The 22557-nt window shown below is 38.5% G+C and overlaps 1 protein-coding gene across 2 annotated transcripts in view; it reads left to right on the top strand.

The window, feature by feature from the left end:
* The window catches only part of ift172 (intraflagellar transport 172), a 180867-nt gene that overhangs the window by 37032 nt on the left and 121278 nt on the right, over nucleotides 1-22557 (top strand). For both annotated transcript variants that reach the window (XM_059981671.1, XM_059981669.1), the window contains exons 8-14: nucleotides 7632-7846; nucleotides 10627-10750; nucleotides 11049-11144; nucleotides 12222-12383; nucleotides 14520-14573; nucleotides 19247-19350; nucleotides 20153-20238. In XM_059981671.1, the coding sequence (XP_059837654.1) occupies nucleotides 7632-7846; nucleotides 10627-10750; nucleotides 11049-11144; nucleotides 12222-12383; nucleotides 14520-14573; nucleotides 19247-19350; nucleotides 20153-20238 (841 nt within the window). The remainder of the gene's footprint in view (nucleotides 1-7631; nucleotides 7847-10626; nucleotides 10751-11048; nucleotides 11145-12221; nucleotides 12384-14519; nucleotides 14574-19246; nucleotides 19351-20152; nucleotides 20239-22557) is intronic.

Raw genomic sequence — 22557 nt, 5'->3', positions numbered from 1 at the left:
CACGTGGACTTTATCAAGTCCTTTGATAAGGTCCCATGTGGAAGGTTGGTCAAGAAGGTTCAGTCGCTTAATGTTCAGGATGAGGTAGTAAATTGGATTAAATATTGGCTTCATGGAAGAAGCCAGAGAGTGGTTGACTTTCTGAGTGGAGGTCTGTGCCTAGTGGTGTGCAGCTGGGATCGGTGCTGGGTCCATTGTTATGTGTCATCTGTATCAACAACCTGGATGATAATGTGGTTAACTGAATCGGCAGATTTACAGATGACGCCAAGATTGGGGATGCGGTGGACAGTGAGGAAGGCTATCATGGTTTGCAGTGGGATCTGGATCAGCTGGAAAAATGGGCTGAAAACTGGCAAATTAATTTAATGCAGAGAAGTGTGAAGTGATGAACTTTGAGAGGACCAACCAGGGTAGGTCTTACATGGAGGGATTTCAGAATACTGATCCATAATTTCTTGAAAGTAGTGTCACAGGTAGATAGTGTCATAAAGAATGCTTTTGGGATATTTGCCTTCATAAATTAATGTATTGTGTACAGGAGCTGGGATGTTCTGTTGAAATTGTATAAATCATTGGTGAAGACTCATTTGGAGTATTGTATGCTGTTTTGGTCATCTACCTACAGGAAAAATGTACATGAGATCAAAAGGGAACAGAGAAAATTTACAAGGCCGTTGTTAGGACCTGAGGACTTGAGTTATAGGGAAAGGTTGAATAGGTTAGGACTTTATTCCCTGGAACGTAGAATATTGGGTGGAGGTTTGATAGATGTACAGTATACAAAATTATGAGGGGTATAGATAAGGTAAATACAAGCAGGCTTTTTCCACTGAGGTTGGGTGAGATTACAACCAGAGGTCACAGTATAAGGGTGAAAGGGAAAAGGTTTAAGGGGAACGGGGGGGGGGGGGAACTTGTTCACTCAGAGGGCGGGGAGAGTGTGGAACGAGCTGCCAGTGCAAGTCCTGGATGCAGGATCAATTTCAACATTTGAGAACAAATTGGATAGGTACATGGATGAGAGAGGTATGAAGGGTTATGGTCTGGGTGCAAGATTAATGGAATGGCACAGATTAGATAGGCCAAAGGGCCTATTTCTATGCTGTAGTGTTCTATGACTTTATGAAAACACATTGTGGACTTTACCCCTATTAAACACTACGTTGTCAGGACAAATCAGAAACCATTGACTGAAGAGGTTCATGCACTGCTTAGGAGTCAGGATGCTGCCTTCAGGTAGGGTGATAAGATGACTCCATGGTCAGCAGGAACCACACTCTTCCATGCCATCAGGATGGTAAAGTGAGAGTACTCACAAAAAATTCACAGCCATTTCTGTGACACCAGGGATGCGTGGCACATATGGCAAGGTATACAAATCCTAACTGATTACAAGTCCACCTGCACGTCAATGTCAGTGACACCTCCCTGAATGCCTTCTATGCACAATTTGACACCACGAATCTAACAACTTTCTACAAGAGCCACCATCAAGGGTGTCTTGTCTGTCTGCATCATTGATGCAGTGTGGAAGCTGCAAGGCATCGGATCACAAGACACCACCGAGGATAGTAAAAGCTGGGGGTCTCTCTATGCCTATTTGTGACATTTACCAGGCATGTTGTATATGAAAGACCCAAAGCATTGTTGAAGATTCCTGCCAACCATTCCACAATCTTTTTGATTTACTACCGTGCAGGAGCATCAGGACTAGCACTGCCAGACTGAGTAACAGCTTCTTCCCGCAAGCTGTGAGACTAATGAATACTTTGCCACCACCGAGGGCTTGTCATTAAGACAGCTGCTGTGCTGTTTACTGTTTACCTATGTTGTGCACTACATATTCATTTTGGATTATGTTTTATTAATTTGTGGTAATATTTTGTTTTACGTGCTGTGAGTGATATATGTGTATTGTGGGCACACCATGGTCTGAATTAACACTATTTTGTTTGGTTGTATCTGTACAGTCAGATGGTAATGAACTTGAACGTTACCTTGTCACTTCTCTTCATCTGCTTCTCACACCTTAAAAGCGCTATAAATCTTCACTACTGCTCCTTTCTGTATGTCACTGAAATAGCCTGTTATGTTAAAGACTTGATGTAAATAAAGGTCAAGCAGCATGTACAGATAGAGTAAAAAGATCAAACAACACACACAAAATGCTGGTGGAACACCCTGGAGTCTTGGCCCGAAACGTCGACAGTGCTTCTTCCTATAGATGCTGCCTGGCCTTTTGTGTTCCACCAGTATTTTGTGTGTGTTGTTTGAATTTCCAGCATCTGCAGATTTCCTTGTGTTTGCTCTGTAGAGTAAAAAGCTGTCCTTTTGACTTGGCAGATAGAAAGATCTGTTAAATTGTGGAGACTGAGTGAAGGGTTTCAGAAAATGATTTTAAACAGATATGAGGGAAGAGAGAGCAAGAGTCTCATCTGTGTTCAGTTGAATGGAGACAATGAGATAAACCTTGTTGCATACGGAATAGTTGGGTTAAAAGGGACAATTATTATCAGGATTATGTGTATTATAAATATATTTTTCATCTCAAGAAAAACGTAGTTTTAAGATCTGCAATGTGGAATATAATGAGCACACAGATCTGATTTTTTTGAATTAGACCCTTTTCAAAAAGGGCTTATTTCAAAACTTTATAATATAATTATGAAGATACGTTCAGAGCTCCTTTATCAGACCAAAAAGGATTGGGAAAGAGAGCTTAACCTTATTATTTCTAGTGAGAATTGGGATAGAATTCTTCAATTAGTTAATACATCATCGATATGTGCCAAACATTCATTAATACAATTTAAGGTCGTACATAGGGCCCATATGTCCAAGGATAAATTAGCTCATTTTTACTCTCATATTAGTCCTATCTGTGATAGATGTCAATCTGAAATTGCGTCTTTAACTCATATGTTTTGGTCTTGTTCATTTTTGGAAAAATATTGGAAAGATATTTTTGATATTATTTCTGCAGTTTTGAATATTGATTTACAACCTCATCCTATTACCGCAATTTTTGGTTTACCAATGTTAGACTCACTGCATTTATCTTCTTCTGCCCATCGAATGATTGCATTTCTAACTCTGATGGCTAGAAGATCTATATTGTTGAATTGGAAGGAAATTAATCCTCCCACTGTATTTAATTGGTTCTCTCAAACTATGTTATGTTTAAATTTAGAAAAAATTAGAAGTGGTGTTTTTGAGACTTCTATTAAATTTGAAAAGTTATGGAGACCATTTATTCAACATTTTCATATGATGTAATATGACCCTGTTCCAAGTTCATTTGATTTCCCAGCTTTTAGCTTATGTATGTTGAAAGGACCGGAAGTGACGGCATTGATGAATATTTATTCTTGTGAGATATTATAAACAGCCCCCTTTTTTTCTCTCTTTTTTTTGCTTCTTTTTTCTTCTATATTAGTTATTAGATTAGTAGATTAGCTAGTTTTGCATTATATTTTTATTTTTTAAATTTTTTTCTTTCTTTTTTCTGTTTTTTTTATATCATATATTATGAAATATTTAGACTTACCATGTTCATACATGTATTGTGTGGCTTATGTCTTGGTAAACTCATTTATATTGTAACTATTGTTTATGTTTTTTTTCATATGTAATGGAATTTGTATGTTTGTAATTTCTTTATCAATATATCATTTGTATTCTGTCCATATTACTAATAATAATAAAAAGATTTAGAAAGAAAGAAAGATCTGATTTTTGTATGTAAATTTGATACCGGTTCAGAATTTGGTTTTAAATGGCTCATTTTATGCTTTCCTGGTTTATGAAACATTTTGAGATGTGAAACCTTTCCTTGCCATGCAGTATTGTGAAGTTAAAATGAATTGTTCATTTTATTGTGAAGTGACCAAATTTTTGTGTTCATTTTTTTCATGTGGGTTACTTTAATTTCTTTGATGTAATTAATGGATCCAGGTAAATAACAATACGTCTGAGCATTACGGGCTAACTAATAGTAGACATGATAACATATGAGCCTCAAATCTATATCCTTATAATAAAAAACCAAGGATAAACTTTATTTGCCATATACATGTATTAGGGATTTGCTGTGGTGCGTTGGCATAACATGCAACAAAAACAACATTCAATAATTATAAGCAATAAAGAATGATGAAACAATAGAGGTTAAAGTACGGATATGGATTAAAAAGTGCAAAAATATAAGTACCAGCATGTATTTATAATGTAACCAGCATTATATTAAGTGATTTTAAAGTATTTGCAGTGCAGTGTCTGTGGTAATAGATAGAATCGGGGGTGTGGGAGGAGGGGGTTGCTAACTGGAATTAACTGATCAGCTTAACTGCCTGGAGGAAGAAACTTCTAAGGAGATGTAATTTTTTTTTGTGGTTGTTTTAATAGCTCTACAGTGTTTTCCAGAAGGAAGCTTTTGGAAAAGGCTGTTTCCTGGGTGGGTAGTGTTTGCAAAGATTTTTCATGCCCGCCTCTTTGTCGTGGACACATACACAACCTGCAGTGGTAGTAGACTACAGCCAGTGATTTTTTTTCTGTTGTCCTGGCAGTTCACTGTAGTTTTCACATGTAGTGAGAGAATGCTGCACCAAACCAGTCAGTAGCGGATGCCATGAGGAAGCAGTGTAGAATTGCACCAGTATATTCTGGGGAAGATGGAATTTTACCAATTTTACCAAGTATGTAGTCTGAGCCTTTTTATCAATGAAAGAGATACGCTGGGCTGATGCCTCCGTTGGTCAGGGTTGACCATGGATATTGCACCCTAGCTGTCTAGATTACAAGCCTGGGCTGTATGATATGGAGAGCAAACCTGTGTAGCAAACTCTTCCTCTCTGCGCATCTAATGAACCCAAAGGAACGGCAGAGACTGATACAGTTTGGTACCAGCAGTGTCACAGGAGTTGCTGGTCAACATTGACCTCAATGTAGAACTGTCTTTGGGACTCCAGCTCTGGATTTTTCCCTCAGGGTTTACTCCCGAAGCCTTCCCCGTGAGTGGATGTAGCCGGAAGGCAACAGAGGTTTGAGATCAGAATTTTCCTTCTCCTAAATAAGCTGTCACCACGGCTGATGAGCCCCATCTGCCCAGAGCAACTGGTTTTAAGGTACCAGTAACCCATCTTTGCCCTTTCTCCTGTCAGTAGAAATGGTTCTGGCAGGCTTAGCTAAGCCACACGTGAAGGCCAGGAGCTGGACTTGGTTATCAGGGTCTATTTGAGGCGCATGCCATTTTATAGGTAATGGGAGCTTGTCCCCATTACCACCCCCCAGCTATAAAAACCTTAAGGAACCAAAAGAGATATGAAGGACATTTAAAAAAAAAATACTCTGTGGCATAAAGTACCCATTTGTCTTGAAAAATTACATTAAAAAACTGCAGGTGGTAGAATCTGAAGTTAAAACATAAATTACTGTATTCACAGAGCAGATCAGTGAGCAACTGTGGAAAGAGAAGCAGAGTTAATGTTTCAAGTTGAAAGCCCTTTATCAGACCTTCCATTCTGGACACAGTGATACAGCCTGATGGGTTTGCAATACACCACCAAGATAGGACTGCTGAGTCTTTCTGAGGCAGAGGAAGTGGAGTATGCTTCATGATCAACTCCTTGTGGTATACAGACGCTGTGGTGCTGTGTCAGTCCTGTCCACCCAACCTGGAACATCTCAAGATCAAGTGTCATCCATTTTATCCGCTGCAGGAGACTTCAGTGATCATCTTGCTCGTGGTATGCATCCAATGACAGGCCAGTGCAAAACAAGCTCTGGACAAATTGAGTGATATAATCAACAGACATGAAACAGTGCATCCTGATCCCTTCTCTCTCATTTTGCTTTTGACCAGGTCAGCTTGAAAAAGTCTCTAATTAATTATAATGAACAAATCGCACCTAGTATCAGAGGAACCAACATACTGGACCACTGTTAGACCACCATCAAGAGTGCTTACTGTGCTATCCAATGCCCACACTTTGGAAAGTCTGATTATCTGGCTGCTCTTCTACTCCCTGAGCATAGGCAGAGACTGAAGACTGCAGCACTGGTAGTGAGGACCAAGAAGGTTTGTACAAGGGAGGCACAGGAGCGCTTGCAGAATTGCTTTGAACTGGTAGGAGAATGTATTCAGGGATTCATCTTCGAGTCTCAATGAGTATGCTACATTTGTCACTAACTTCATTAAAACTTCTGTGGATAAATGTGTGCCTGCGAGAACTTACTGTGCATACACAAATCAAAAGCCATGGATAAACTAGGAGGTTTGTAGTTTGCACAGGGCTAGATCTGTGGTGACCCAGGTCTTTACAAGAAAACTGGGTACGACTTGCAAAGGGCTATCTCAAGAGCAAAGGAACAATTCTGAATAAGATTGGAGGTAGAATTGGATGCAGAATTGGATGCACATCAACTCTGGCAGGGTTTGCAGGCCATTACCTCCTACAAAGTGAAACCTAATATCATTAATGGCAGTGATGATTCACTTCCAGATGAGCTCACCACCTTTTATGTTTGCTTTGAAAGGGAGAATAAAGCTACAGCTATGAGGATCCCTGCAGCACCCAGGGGCCCTCTGATCTCTGTCTCGGAGGCCAACATCAGGCTGTCTTTCGAGAGGGTGAACTCTTGGAGGCAACAGGCCCCAATGGATTACCTGGTTGGGCTCTGAGAACCTGTACCACTCAACTGGCAGGGGTGTTAAAGACATCTTTCAATCTCTCATTGCTATGGCCTGAAGTTCCCACCTGCTACAAAAGGGCAACAATTATACCAGTGCCCAAGAAGAGCAGGGTGAGCTGCCTTAATGACTCTCATTCAGTAGCACTCACATTGACGTCCAGTGGCACTAGCACCTGAAGTGCTTTGAGGTTGGCTATGGCTAGAATTAACTCCTGTCTCAGCAGGAACCTGGACCCACTGCAATTTGCCTATCACCACAGTCGGCCTATAGTGGACACAACCTCATTGGCTCTTCACACATGCCTTGAACCTAATATATCGATGCAGCTACAAAGAAGGCATGATAGCAGCTATATTTCATTAGGAGTTTGAGGAGATTTGCTTTGTCACCAAAGACACCCTCAAATTTCTACAGATGTACAGTGGAGAGCATTCTAACTCTCTGTATCACCATCTGGTATGGGCTGGGGGGAGGTGGCTACAGGACAGGATTGAAGTAAGCTGCAGGGAGTTGTAAACTCAATCAGCTCCATCATCTTATTTCATACACATTTTTTAAATTACATTTGCCAGTGATATTAAACCTGATTCTGCATTGTTAGTACTCAACTGCCTTATTTCAGGGTCTAAATTTTGTTATCTCTGAAACCATATTCCTTCCCAGTGCATTTTATGTAATATAAATGATAATATTACTCAAGAACTTCACTTATTTGCAATCTACAATTTTAAAAATTGTAATGTGGAAAACTGATAGAGGGATGCTGTACATGTTCGGCACAGCATTGTGGGCTGAAGGGCCTGTATTGTGCTGTAGTTTTTCTGTGTTTCTATGATTTATAATTAATTTATTTTATGATATCTGATTCTTGTAACACAAATGAATGCTTATGAAATATTCTAATTAAACTGTAAATTGGATTTTTTTTTTGTTTCAGGGTAAACTAGCTACTCACAGTTGTCCACCTTATGCCTTAGCTTGGGCTTTAAACAGCATTGTAGCTGCTGGATGTGATAAGAAAATCATTGCCTATGGAAAGGAAGGCCACATTATCCAACAGTTTGATTATGGTCGAGATTCTACAGAGAAGGAGTTCACAGTAGCTGCCACCAGCCCCAGTGGACAGTCGGTAGTCATTGGCAGCTATGACAGGTAACATTGAGTTATTGAGTCCAAGAAAGGCACAGCACAGAAGCAGGCCCTTTGGCCCATCCATTCATGCTGAAACATTTAATCTGCATACTGCCATCAACCTACACTGTGGCCATAGCCCTCCATATACTGTGTACCTAACAAAACATCTCTTAATGTTAAAACTGACCCCACATCCAACACTTACACTGGTAGCTTGTTCCATATTCTCACCACACTCTGAGTGAAGAAGCGCCTGTCTATTCCCCTTAAACATTTTACTTTTCACCCTTATACCATGACCTTGAGTTGCAGTCTAACCCAACCTCAGTGGAAAAAGCCTGCTTGCATTACCCTACCTATACCCCTCATAACTTTGTATACTGTACCTCTACCAAATCTCCTCTTAATTTTCCACATTCTAAGGAATAAAGTCCTAACCTATTCAATCTTTCCTTATAACTCAGGTCCTCCAGATCCAGCAACATCCTTGTAAATTTTCTCTGCTCTCTTTCAATCTTATTTACATCTTTTCTGTAAGTAGGTGACCAAAACTGCACACAATACTCCAATTTAGGCCTTATCAATGTCGTATACAACTTAACATTCCATCTCCTGTACTCAGTACTTTAATTTATGAAGGCCAATATACCAAAAGCTTTCTTTATGACACTATCTACCTATGACACCACTTTCAATGAATTATGGACCTGTATTCCCAGATCCCTTTGTTCTACCACACTCAACAGTGCCCTACCATACACTGTGTAAGTCCTACCCTGGTTGGTCCCACTGAAGTTCAACACCTCGCACTTGCCTGCATTAAATTCCATCTGCCAGTTTTCAGCCCATTTTTCCAACTGCTCCAGATGCCTTTACAAGCCATGATAGCCTTCCTCACTGTCCACTACACCCACAAAACTACAATCTTGATGTCATCAGCAAATTTGCTGATCCAGTTAATCACATTATCATCCAAATTGCTGATATAGATGACAAACAAAGGACCCAACACCGATCCCTGCAGCACTCCACTAGTCACAGGCCCCCAGTTAGAGGGGCAACCATCTACTGCCATTCTCTGGCTTTTCCCACAAAATCAATGTCTAATCCAATTCACTACCTCATCTTGAATGCCAAGTGACTAAACCGTCTTGACCAACCTCTCATGTGGGACCTTGCTAATGTCCATTTAGACAATGCCTACTGCCTTGCCTTCATCCCACTTTCCTCAAAAAACTCAAGTTTTTTTAGCCATGACCTACCATGTATAAAGCCATGTTGATTATCCTTAATCAGTCCATATCTATACAAATATTTATATATTCAGTACTTTAGAATACCTTCCAGTAAATTTCCCACTACTGATGTCAGGCTCACTGGCCTGTAATTTCCTGGTTGATATTTAGAACCTTCCTTAAGTGATGAAACAATATTGCCTATCCTCCAATCCTCTGCTATATCATCTGTCGCTCAGGAGGATTTAAATATCTCTGCTTGCACCCCGGCAGCTTCTGCACTTGCCTCCCACAAGTTGTGAGGGAACATCTTGTCAGGCCTTGGGGATTCATCCACCCCAATTTTCCCCAGGATGGCAAACACCTCCTCCTCTGTAAGCTGTATAGGGGACCGTCTCCTGAGTAAATACAGATGCAAAAAAGTCATTTAAGATCTCCCCCCCATCTCTTTTGGCTCTAAACACTGATTACCATTTTGATCTTCCACAGGACCAATCTCTTGCAATCCTTTTGCTCTTAACATAGCTGTAGAATCTCTCAGGATTCTCCTTCAACTTGTGTACTAGGACAACTTCATGCCTTCTTTTAGCCCCCCCTGATTTCTTTCTTAAGTGTTCTTTTACATTTCCTATAGTCCATAAGCACCTCATAATGCCTATACTTGCTGTGTACTTCCTTTTTTTTCACCAGGGCCTCAATATCTCTTGAAAATCAAGACAGGCATGTGCAAGCTTTGTACTCTCAAAATTTCAGTTTTGAAGGCCTCCCATTTACCAAGTACACTTTTGCCAGAAAACAGCCTGTCTCAATTTACACTGACCAGATCCTTTCTCATCTCATCAGAATTGGCCTTCCTCCAATTTAGAACTGCAACCCAAGGACCAGACCTATTTTTTTGCATATTTACTTTGACTCTAGTGGCACTGTGGTCACTAGATGCAAAGTGTTCCCTTGCACAAACTTCTGTCACCTGCCCTGTCTCATTCCATAATAACAGATCCAGTATTGCATGCTCCCTCATTGGGACTTCTACGTACCGATGGAAGAATCTTTCTTGAACATCATAAACAAAGTACATTTACTGATGAAGTGCTTTGGCAATTTGTTGAGCAAACCTACAGTGCCCTGAGAGAATTTAAATAAATTAAAACTCACTTCAGAAGTTACAGAAAATCACTAAACGTGACCACGAATTGATACAAGTCGCAGTCTTTTAACAAGGGGAGGGGAGTTTAGAATCAAACAGCACAGATTTCAGATGAGAGGGAAGAAACTTAAAGATGATCTGAAGGATAGGTTTTGCATACAAAGAGTAGTGGTTAATTGCAATGAAATGTCAGAAGAGGTGATAGATCATGCCATTTTCTCACTCTTTTTGTTTAATCTAATTGATTGAGTAGTTCCATATAACAAAATTGAATACACTGAACTTACTCTTCATTGGTTTGCTACTAATTTTATTTTGAACTTAACTTCATCATATTTTTTTTACTTCCTATTTTGGATGTTATGTGTGACAAGTTTGTTTCCAGTGTATGGTTGAAATTAAATGTTTTCTTGCAGGCTCAGGGTTTTAAATTGGAGTCCTCGTAGAAGTGCTTGGGATGAGTCTCGACCAAAGGAGATCCCAAACCTTTACACTATTACTGCCTTAGCTTGGAAAAAGGATGGTTCTAGACTTTGTGCGGTTGGTACTCAAAGAATACATATTCTTTATCAAAAGTTATTTTTATGCTTTGGAAGTAAATCTGTCATCATATCTGTTTTTACATATAGAACAACTGCAATGACTTATTTCTGCCTTGAGGATAGATTGAAAAAATGTGTAATTTCTTCCCATATGCTACATTTAGAATGAGATACATAATAGTTTTGTTTACAGAAAATTTGAATGACCATAGTGTTTTCCATTTTATATTTAGTTAAGCACTTTTGTTAAAATTATTGAGGAGGAGCATATTAGAAATCCATTTCTTAAATTGCAGGGCACACTTTGTGGGGGAGTCGAACAGTTTGATTGCTGTCTACGTCGTTCTATTTATAAGAACAAATTTGAAATGACGTATGTTGGCCTCAGTCAGGTTAGTAGAAAGACTTGTTTTTTTTAAAATCATTGATGCTATAGAGAAGACATGATAATTTTAGTTTGTATTTGTTGGTGTATAGTCAAAAATAGCTGTTCATTACCAATACTATCAAGCCTGTCTCCTTACTTACGGCAACCTGTGACAAGGACAAGAATATGTTTTGTTGCTAAGGTTGCTTGAAGGAATCTCAGTCACTCCCATACTTCCACTATTATTCTCATATTGAACCCAAAACTTGAAATTGGTATACTAATGTATTTATTTTAGTACTGAAGTTAGACATTTATAACAAAAGATCAAGTCAAATCTTCTGTATTATTGTTACTTCAAAATATATTTTTATGTTCAATCTATTGGCAATGGAAACATCCCATAATTAATTTTAATGCAATCTCAACTTGTCCCTGCATAGGGTCAATCAATAGGTCTTGTAAATCATAGCTTGGAAGTTAGGTAATGTCCAAATAAATGACAAAACACATACAGTTCATCATGTTGCTATGTCCTGTGGGGGATCTTGGTTATTTTTGATCTTTGGCTTCTTTTAGGAGTTCAAGAATGAGTGAGAAATGTTGATTCTTCATGATCATTTATTTTAAAGGTCGAACAAGTGACAGATTCTAAGTAAACAAAAAACAGTGATACAAAGCAGATGGAAGACGAGAAATTAAAGATATTCAATATGGTGCTTTTGAAAAATCTATCACCTTTATATTCCAGATAACAGAACTTCCTTAGATAACATAATCCAGTCAAAAGGCTAGACAATTATAACACATGTATAATATGCTAATACTTAGCTAATTAAAAAATGAAAAGTTGTCAAACTATTATATAAATGCTATACTGCCTTCTGCCAGTAAATGTGGACAAAATACCACATGCTATGAAAAATACATGGGTTTGTTAGAGATGCAAATTGTTAAAAATACAAGTTATCTCAATAAGAAGGAAACTACAATTACTGATTTCAAAACCTGTAAAGGTACTGTACTTAATTATTTCAAGCATTCCTATAAAGCGAACTGAGTAAATTCAGGGCAGACAATGCTGTCTTTCTTTTCTATTCAGGTTATAGTGAGGAATCTTTCCACTGGTACCAGGGTGGTGCTGAAATCCCATTATGGATATGAAATTGATGAAGTGAAGATCATGGGAAAAGATCGATTCTTGGTGGCTCATACAACTGACACATTACTTCTAGGTGATTTGGCCACCAATAAACTTAGTGAGGTACTATGAGAATTCAATTATCTGTCTTTGCATTAGATTTATCAATTACTTTGAAGCTTATGCAGGTATATTCCTTTTTTAATCTACATCTTGTTTATGTAATAATCCACACAAAGAACAGATTGTTAAGTCCATTCATACCAAGGAGGTGAGCCATTTACTTGTTTCTGTTCTGTTGAACATCCAATCAAGATGTGAATATATGCTAGTAATGCTCTAAGATCCTGGAATGACCTTCTGGCTTTCTGTGAGGCTCCTGAGATGGACTTTAATGTCTCCCAAGTTCTTTAATCGAAAAATATACTTCCACTTCTGCTGATTCTAGCTTCAGTGATACAGATCCTTGGGGAGAAAATGTACTTCATTATCCAACTTCTGTGAAGCAATATGATATTGCCAGGATATTTAAATGTATAACAACTGAGCACAATTTTGTTCCTTTTCAAAGGGAATGGAATAAAAATCAAGAATGGGCACCATCACTGAATAAAATTATCCTATATATAACTGCATTTTTTTAGCAGTGTTAAGATTAACTATTAGTATTTTAAGAGCAAGCTCTTTTTGTTTCTGATAAGATTATTATTTCAATAGACTATGTTCACTGATATTATTGGATTTGTATCTGTGATTTTCATTGCTAGAAATATGATTTTAATTAAGGCATCAGTTTGATAGGAGAGTAACCTTATCATGGTGGTTATAATGAAAGTAACACCAATTGTGAGCTAGAACAGGTAACTTATCTGCTGCCTAAGTCTTGGAATGATGTAGGGAAGGAAGAGAAAAAATACATTGCATTATTTAACTACTTGAAATTCAAAATTATGCAATACAATTTGTCATTAAAATGCTGTTTGGTTTGAAGTTCCTGTTCAATTTATCAAATATGTCTTTAACATTTTTAATAAGCAATTTTTTGCAATTGTATAATCTATTTATGTACAAATAATGTACGGTAAATGCTACTTCTAAGACAGGAATTCAATTTCTTTTTGAGATTTTGTGAACTCTCATTTCTATGAGTGCAAAACAACTTCATGTTCCCATTGAGGAAATTGGTAATAAACTAATTTCAGGTCATAGCATTCCTACACAACAGGGCTGTGTGCTTTGCCCCCTGCTCTACTCACTTCACACCCATGCCTATGTGGCTAAGTACAGCTCCAACACCATATACATGTTGGAGCGGGTGATGATGAATCTGCATACAGCAAGGAGATTGAAAATTGGGCTGAATGGTGTAATAATAACCAGCTCTCACTTAATGTCAATAAGACCAACAGACTGATTGTAGACTTCAAGAGAGGGAAACCAGAGGTTCATGATCCAGTACTCATTGGAGTATCAGAGGTGGAGAGGGTCAGTAACTTAATTCCTGGATGTCACTATCTCAGAAGACCTGTCCTGGGCCCTTCATATAAGTATAATTGCAAAGAAAGCACAACACTGCCTCTACTTCCTCTGGAGTCTGCAGAGATTCAACATGCCATCAAAAGCCTTGGCAAACTTCTATAGATGTGAAGTGTAAAGTGTATTGATTGGCTGCATTATGGCCTGGTATGGGAACACGATATGGTATGGGCCTTTGAGCAGAAAATCCTACAAAAGGTAGTGGATTCGGCCAGTGCATCATGGTTCAAGCCCTCCCAACCATTGAGCACATCTACATGAAACATTGCCGTAAAAACGCAGCATCCAACGTGGACAATCCTCACCACCCAGGACGTGCTCCTTTCTCCCCCCTGCAATCAAGTAGAAGATAGAAGTGCCTCGGGACTCGCACCAACAGGTTCACAAGTAGTTACCTCTCCATCAGACTGTTGAACAAAAGGGGATAGCTACACTAATTCTATTTCTGGTGTTCTCGCAACCGATGGTCTCACTTGAAGGTCTCTTTATCTTGTTATTTCATGCTCTTTTATTTCATGTTATTTCATAGTCGTTATTTATTGCTATTTACTTATTTTTGCATTTGCACAGTTTGTTGCTGATTGATCCTGTTTACTGTTACTGTTCTATAGATTTGCTGAGAATGCCTGCAGGAAAAAGTATCTCAGGGTTGTATGTGGTGACATGTATGTACTCTGATAATAAATTTTATTTTGAACTTTGAACTTTTCTACTTTGTTTTAGGTTGCTTGGCAAGGTTCTGGTGGAAATGAGAAGCTTTACTTTGACAATGAAAATGTAAGTTTATTTTGATTTTAAAAATTTTATGTTGAATTTATGTTTGGGCACAAAACATTTGTTCTTTTGTATAAATAAGTACATGTCATTCTTGATAACATTAAAATAGTATGGTATTTTCTACTGTAAAGAAGTGAACTATTAACTTGAATATAATAATAGTCAGAGGCTTTTTCCCAGAGCTGAACTGGCTAGCACAAAAGGGCACAGTTTTAAGGTGCTTGGAAGTAGGTACAGAGGAGATGTCGGGGGTAAATTTTTTACTTATTTAGAGTGGTGAATGCGTGGAATGGGCTGTTGGTGATGGTGGTGGAGGTGGATACCATGGGGTCTTTTAAGAGACTCCTGGACAGGTATATGGAGCTCCAAAAAATAGAAGCTTATGGGTAACCCTAGGTCATTACTCAGGTAAGGACATGTTCGGCACAGCTTTGTGGACCGAAGGGCATGTGTTGTGCTGTAGGTTTTCTATCTTCCTATAATATAAATTTACTCCAGAGCTGCATTGTACATTCAACCAAAATACAACCTGCAAATAAATGCACCTCAACTATACTAAAGGGCACCACGGTGGCTTTGCGGTTAATACAACACTTACAGCTCAGGGTATTGAAGTTCAACGTTCAATTCTGGTGCCATCTGTAAGGAGTTTGCACATTCTCTCCATGACAGCATGGGTTTCCTTTGTGTGCTCTGGCTTCCACCCACAGTCCGAAGATGTATCGGTTAGTAGGTTGATCGGTCATTGTGTATTTTCCTGTGATTAGGCAGTGTTAAATAGGTGGGTTGTGAGGTGGTGCGGCTTGTTGGCTCAGAAGGGCCTGTCCTGCGCTGTATCTCAATAAATAAAAAAATAAACAAATAAAATGAAATGGCAATTGGTAGAAATCTGGGAACCTGGTTGGTTCAATTATTTCTTTTATGAGTTTGTCAAGCTAATTTCCCGACCTGAGGGATGATGCAGTTAGTGGAAATCATCCCAGGCCTAAGATTTCACTGAGGGTGTTCCTTACACAGTACCTTAGGTGCAACTATCTTCCAGTTTTTTGTTAATGATCTGTTTCCAACATCAGTGGATATGTAATTCAATTCGTAACTCCCCTGTACATAAAGACCATGTCAGCAAGAAGCAAGGGCTGATCAGTGAGAGTAACATTTGGCAATGGCAATAACCATCTACAGCAAGAGAGAGTCCAATTACCAGCCCTTGATATTTAATACCATTACCACGAATGAGTCCATTAACATCCTGTAGGTCACTACTGACTAGAAACTCAGCTAGACTCTGCATGAGCATGCTTTGATATGTAACTCACCTTTTCATAATCTGCAAGGCACATCAGAGAGTGACTCTTCATTTGGCTGGCCGTGTGCTGCCCTAACAACACCTGAGAAACTCAACACCATCCAATTCAAAGTAACCCAACTGAGGAGAACTCCATCCATCCATCCATCCATTCACAACCATCTATATAACGTATCATCTACAAAATGTACAGAGGTTACTCAGCTTGACCACTTTGATAGTATCTTCCAAACCTGTCAGCTATATCGAGTATCTAAACAAGTAAACAGGAATGCAATCTCTTGTATGTGCTACTTCAGGTTACACATCATCAAGGGGGTGGAAGATGTTGATCAGCTGTACACAACCCTTCATTGTGCTGGGTTTCAAATTTTTTTATTTATGCATTGTGAAAGTACTTCACCAAGAGTACTACAGTTGTTCAATGTGTGGCTCATCAGTACCTTCTTAAGGACATTTAAAGATGACAATAAATGCTGGGCATATAATAGAATACAAGTAAAGAAAATACAAGATTGCTAGGTCTTCTGGCACATGTTTATTAAATTAATTTCTTTTAAATAACTTTTTCATTATTTCATTTGCTATTGCCCCTAAATTGTTGTAATTGTAAACTGGATCAGATGCCTTACTATGTGAAACATTTAAAAAAATGGTGTGCAGATACAATATGTTCTTAGGAAAACTTTATTAATCGACATTTGGAGTACAAAAGTTTTTTTTGAACCCTTCACAGGGTGAACCCAAGACCACACCTGCAGTATGTTTCTAGTTTTGGTTTCCGTACTTAAAGATGTATAAGCCTGTATTGAACATGGTGAACAACACAGATCACTAGGTTGATTCTTGGGATGAAGAAGTTGACGGGCAAAGAAAGATTGAAGAGGTTGAACCTATATTCTTTGGACTGTTTGGAATAGTGAGAAATGAACTTGTTGAGGTTAATGTGGAAAGAATAAAAGAAGGTTCGATGTAGGATTAGTGTGAATGGATGGTTGATGGTCAGTGTGGACTGAGTGGGCCAAAATGACCATTGTATCGTTTTGTAATTCTATGACTCTAAAACAGTGCATGTTGAGAGGATGTTTCCCCTAATGGGGATATATTGAACTAGAAGGCATAGTTTAAGAATGTGGTTCAGGTGGGTGTAAGAAGTATTGGAATGGTGTGGGAGGGTTGCAGCGTAGTGTGTATGGGTCAAATCGAGGCAGTGAGGCCCAGACCTCAAGGAATGAGGCAATGTTTACCCATTGCTAGAGCAGACCAGGGGCCAATTCAAAGTTGAGGTGGTGGGGCCAGAGTCTAAAAGCAAGGAAAGAGCTAATGTTTGACTGATTTAAGTGCCAGGCCAGATTGGGACAGTTGGGTATGGGACGAATCAAATAGATGGGGCCCAGGCCTGAGAACATATCGAATGATGGGACCTGGGCCTGAGAGTGAAGAACGTCGAGATTTGATTAATTTAAACATTGTGCCAAATTGGAAAGGTTGGATACGGGCTAAATTGAGGTGGTGGGTCCTGGGCCTGACAGTGTATTGAAGGTCAGAGAGTGAGGAACAATCCGCTGTTAGGCTGAATTAAAGGCCAGGCCTGATTGATAAAGGTCAGGGTGTTGGTGCTGGAGGCAAGGTACAGGCCATTGTTCAGCTCACAGCTCCTCAAGATTTAGTCATCTCTGTGCTGAACTGAGGCTGTGGCCTGCAACTAACAGGCTCCTAGACCAGCTGCAGTGATGAACTGGCTTTGTGGCTGTGAACTCACTTTTGTGAACTTTAGTTCTGAATGTTGTTTGCTTTCTTTCTAATCTTTGCATGATTTGTTCTTTTTTCTTAATAGATTGGGTGTTTGAAGTTTCTTTTTAATGAGTTCTATTGGGTTTCTTTGTTTTGTGGCTGCTTTTAGGGAGACACATCTCAAGGTTGTATACAGTATACACGTGTAACACTTACCCAACAGGCTGGTAAATGTCTAGGGGAAAAGGAGATCCAGCCACTCACCAACCCCACCTCCCGTACACGCAGGTGCTGTGACAATCAAGTTTATGCCGCGCGTACACACAGTATCAAAATCACACCAGATACCGTTATGAAATACACTTTAAAGATCTTACTAAAACTAAAAGAGTACTATGCAATACAGTATATATGAAAGAAAAGAAAAAGTAAAAGGCGCCACTTATCAAAGTTCAGTCAGCTTAGTGCACATCGTTGGAGCTCAACCATCGAACCATTCGACCCCTCGTCACTTTCCTCCGACCTCCACGTCCTTGCACCTGGAACCACCCCGGTGGTCGACCAAGCAAGGCAGCGCATGTCCACCTTCCTCGGCGTCTTCTTCCTGACGCCCCTGAAAAAACAGTGAAAACCCCCAAGCTCCCAGCCTCACAAGACAAAATAACATTCCCCATTGGTTAACAAATGAATACAATCCCCATATCAGCAAGTCTAAAGCTAAACAACTGCAAAAGAAACACTTATCAGACAAAGAAGCATTCCTACTCTTAACAAATCAAAGAAGCCATTTTGAGTAACATACACAGTACATTGTACACACGCTTTGATAATAAATGCACTTTGAACTTTTGAACTTTGGTTTCTTCTCAGTGTGTTGTGAATCTTGGACTTTCCTAGCCTCAAGAACTTTGGGGATAAAGATCATGAATGTATTCAAGGGATAGACTGACAAATATTTAAATTATGAGATTCAATGGGTATGGTAAAAGAGGGAAAGTGGTCTCAAGATGTAAGTTAGAGACCTCAGTTATGATCGTACTGAATGGCAGAGTAGGCTCGAGGCTACTTCTGCCCCTGTTGTTATGTTCCTATTACTTCCCTTTTTATGGCAAGCTGCATTCTTCTAGGTTAGTGTTCGGCCACATAGCTGCACCAGTCATGTAAGGGATGCTGTCTATCCTTGTGGAATGATCCTTTTGGAGTATTGTGAGGAAAAGTAGACTGATTTGTTGCAGTAGTGACCATTATTGGAACAGCTGTGAGGTAACTATCTCTAAATTTTGTTAGAACACCACTCTTAATCCACTGATGTCACTTCTAGCCTATGTTGATCCACCAAGACCCTAATAGCTTCTCAGCCAGTCAACCAGCTGGCTGGTCAACTGCCCCATGCTGCTGACTTAGATATTTTCCATAGGTCTCGACCTAAGTCATTGAAGACCATTTCAGGCCACTTAATATCCCTGGCAATCTGATCTCCTGGTCTCAGTTCTAGTTTCTAGTCACAGTGGGAGGCCATAAACACTTATGAAATTTGCTGCAGAGGAGTCGTTTCTATATCTATATTTTCAGGTAATGTTGGAAGATGTGTTGATGAGCTTTCTAATGAATAGTTAATTTTTTTTGTTTTTAGGTCTGCATGATCTTCAATGTTGGTGAATTGACACTTGTTGAATATGGTAACAATGACATTTTGGGGTCTGTTAGAACTGAGTTCATGAATCCTCATTTAATTAGGTATGATTTACATAAATTTTTCAATCAGTCTCTGTGATTTTTTTTTCTTTAAGCTACCTTACTAAGACTTTCATAGTTCATATTTCCTTATGATGCAGAAGGCCATTCAGCCAATGGAATCTATGCTAGCTTTCAGAGCAAACCCAACAATCCCCTTCCCTGACTTGCTTTCCATCACATATTCCATCACATGTACACATAATGTACATACTACATTAAGGGTAATTTGCAGTAGCCAATTAACCCAATGACCAGTGTATGCTTGGAATATGAGAGGAAGTTGAAGTAACTAGAAGGAACCCACAATTTAAATATGGAAACTCCACTGAGGTGGCAAGAGAGTTCAGGAAGAAACTGCAAGGAAGTGGCACTGCCAGTATTATGCACCAACTGTTCTAATATAGCATTATGGATTGCTACCAATGAAAATATGATTATGAATATTTAGATCAAGTAATATTTTGAGAGGATTTTATATTCTCCAAATCTTCTGCAATCAATCAAAGGAAGATCCTCATAGTGTAAGCTAATTATGATTGAATTGGGACCTTGTCTTATTTTTACTGACCATCTTACTCCATGTTGATGGATAGATTTTTCCATTTTGGAAAGCAGTCATGATTTGAAGACTATGGTATATTTTTGAACTATTAGGAGTTTGGGTGAATGGCTCTGTGGATGCCACTAATTGTTGATGATTTGTATTGTGAGTTTGTGAGTATTAATGGTATTGACAAGAGAAGATACATATTTGGGATTTTGCTTTTGAGATGGAGATGTGTTTTCCTCCTTTATTTTACAGTGTTCGCTTGAATGAACGCAAACAAAGAGGGGTAGATGACAATAAGAAATTGGCATATCTGGTTGACATTAAAACAATAGCAATTGGTAAGTCTTATCTAAAATGTATGAAATGATTAATCAACAATAATTTATTGCAGGATAATTTTACATTTATTTCAGTGAATAAAATTTGTTTATATCTCAATGCATGGTGCTTTTTTAAGAAACTGTTTATTTAAAATAATGGAAATAGTCTCTATGTATTTAATATACAAGTAATATTTGAGTAATTGTACATATATTGGTTGAGTAAGCATTCTTGTTCATTTAAATACTTCATTATGGTTTCTATGTAAAAATATGTAAAGTAAATACATCATCACACCATCACATGATATGTACTTGCATCACTTAAAGTAAACATGAAGTTAGACCCGCATTTTGGACTCCTATGTCTTCCTTTGAATTAGTTTAATGATTTAAAGTTACAAAACATAACACTGGCGATAAGTAATTTTTAAAATGAACCTGAGATAGCTACTGACCCATTCAAATGCAGCAAGACTTTTAAGTTTAAAAAAAACGGAATGAGGAACAGTTGAATTTTTTAAAAAATGCGGTACTGCATATACAGAGAGATGATCGAGTTTTAAAAAAGGAGCGCAGATGTGTTCTTCAGATGGGAAGACATGATTGAGTTTTTTAAAAAAGACAGAAAACGGAAGAACTCATGGGTTCATAAAGAGTGAATACCGGGTGATAATAATCATTTTTTTAAAAAAGGCAGAAATTGGTGGCTACATCAGAAAGATTGACATGTTTGATTACACAATAGATAAATTTGATTTTATATACTGAGCAAATTGAACAGTATTTTGAAGCAAATGAAATAGCCAATGAAAAACAAGTACCGAATATATTGGGTGCATTGGGTTTAAAGGCATACCGTTTGTTTCATAGTTTGACTGCTCCAACCAAACCATCAGAAATGCCCTTTTCTAATATTGTCAAAATAGTGCAGGAACATTTAGAACCAAAGCCATCATTAATTGCAGAACACTTTAGGCCCCATAAGTGGAATCAAAAAGATGGGGAGTCTACTTCAGTATACATGGCTGAATTGAAGGGATTGTTTGAGCATTTTATACACTGGAATTCAGAAGGATAAGAGGGGATCTGATTGAAACATATAAGATTATTAAGGGATTGGACAAGCTAGAGGCAGGAAACATGTTCCTGATGTTGGGGGAGTTGAGAACCAGAGGCCACAGTTTAAGAATAAGGGGTAGGCCATTTAGAACGGGGTTGAGGAAAAACTTTTTCACCCAGAGAGTTGAGGATCTGTGGAATGCACTGCCTCAGAAGGCAATGGAGGCCAATTCTCTGGATGCTTTCAAGAAAGAGTTAGATAGATCTCTTAAAGATAGCGGAGTCAAGGAATATTGGGAAAAGGCAGGAATGGGGTACTGATTATGGATGATCAGCCATGATCAGATTGAATGGTGGTGCAGGCTTGAAGGGCCGAATGGCCTACTCCTGCACCTATTGTCTATTGTCATTGTCAGTTCAATAATAGGCTTAATGATGCACTGATAGATCATTTAGTTTGTGGAATCTTAAAGAAAGCATTCAAAAATAGCTCCTAACTGACGGATAACTTGCATTCAAAAAAGCAATTGAAATTACTGTTTCAATGGAAATCAAAGAGAGAGGTGCAATTGAGTTGCAGTCAGTAATGAAAGTGAGATGAATAAAATTGCAGCATCTAAGCAGAAACCAGCTTGACCAAACTTATCGTGTTACCATTCTGGCAGGGGCTCACAGACACCAAACAAATACAGGTTTAAAGACGAAACTTGTAGAAAATGCAACAGAGTAGGACATGTACATAGACTAAAATTTCTAAATTCATTATGATGTAGAATGATTATACAATATATTGCAGTAAGCCTTCTTATTGCATTATTTATGTTAAAATTAATTTGTGAGATTTCTTCAAAGAAGGTTGTCCTTACTGGTAACTTGGACATATTCATAGGATCCTTTTTTAAAAAAAACTCTGCTTTTCTCACTTGATCTTCATTCCTGATGAAGGATCTCGGCCCAAAACGTCAACTGTTTAGTCCCATCTATAGATGCTGCCTGACCTGCTGAGGTTCTCCATCACATTGCATGTATTGCTCTAGATTTCCAGCATCTTGTGTTGCAATCTCACCTAAGTTCTTTTACATTTGATGTCCTCTGCATAATTGCCTGGAGTTTCCTCCAGGTGCTCCAGTTTCCTCCCACATACTGTGCTGTATCTCTAAATAAATTAAAAAAATAAAAATAAATTGGAGTATCTAATAAGATGGAATATATTGATCCAAAATTTGAAATGTATAGAAGTAAGGCTTGCAATTACTGTTATAACTAATGAAAAAA

Source organism: Hypanus sabinus, chromosome 10 (genome assembly GCF_030144855.1).
Source record: "Hypanus sabinus isolate sHypSab1 chromosome 10, sHypSab1.hap1, whole genome shotgun sequence".
Taxonomy (NCBI): Eukaryota; Metazoa; Chordata; class Chondrichthyes; order Myliobatiformes; family Dasyatidae; genus Hypanus; species Hypanus sabinus.
This window is presented reverse-complemented; position numbering and strand designations above follow the sequence as displayed.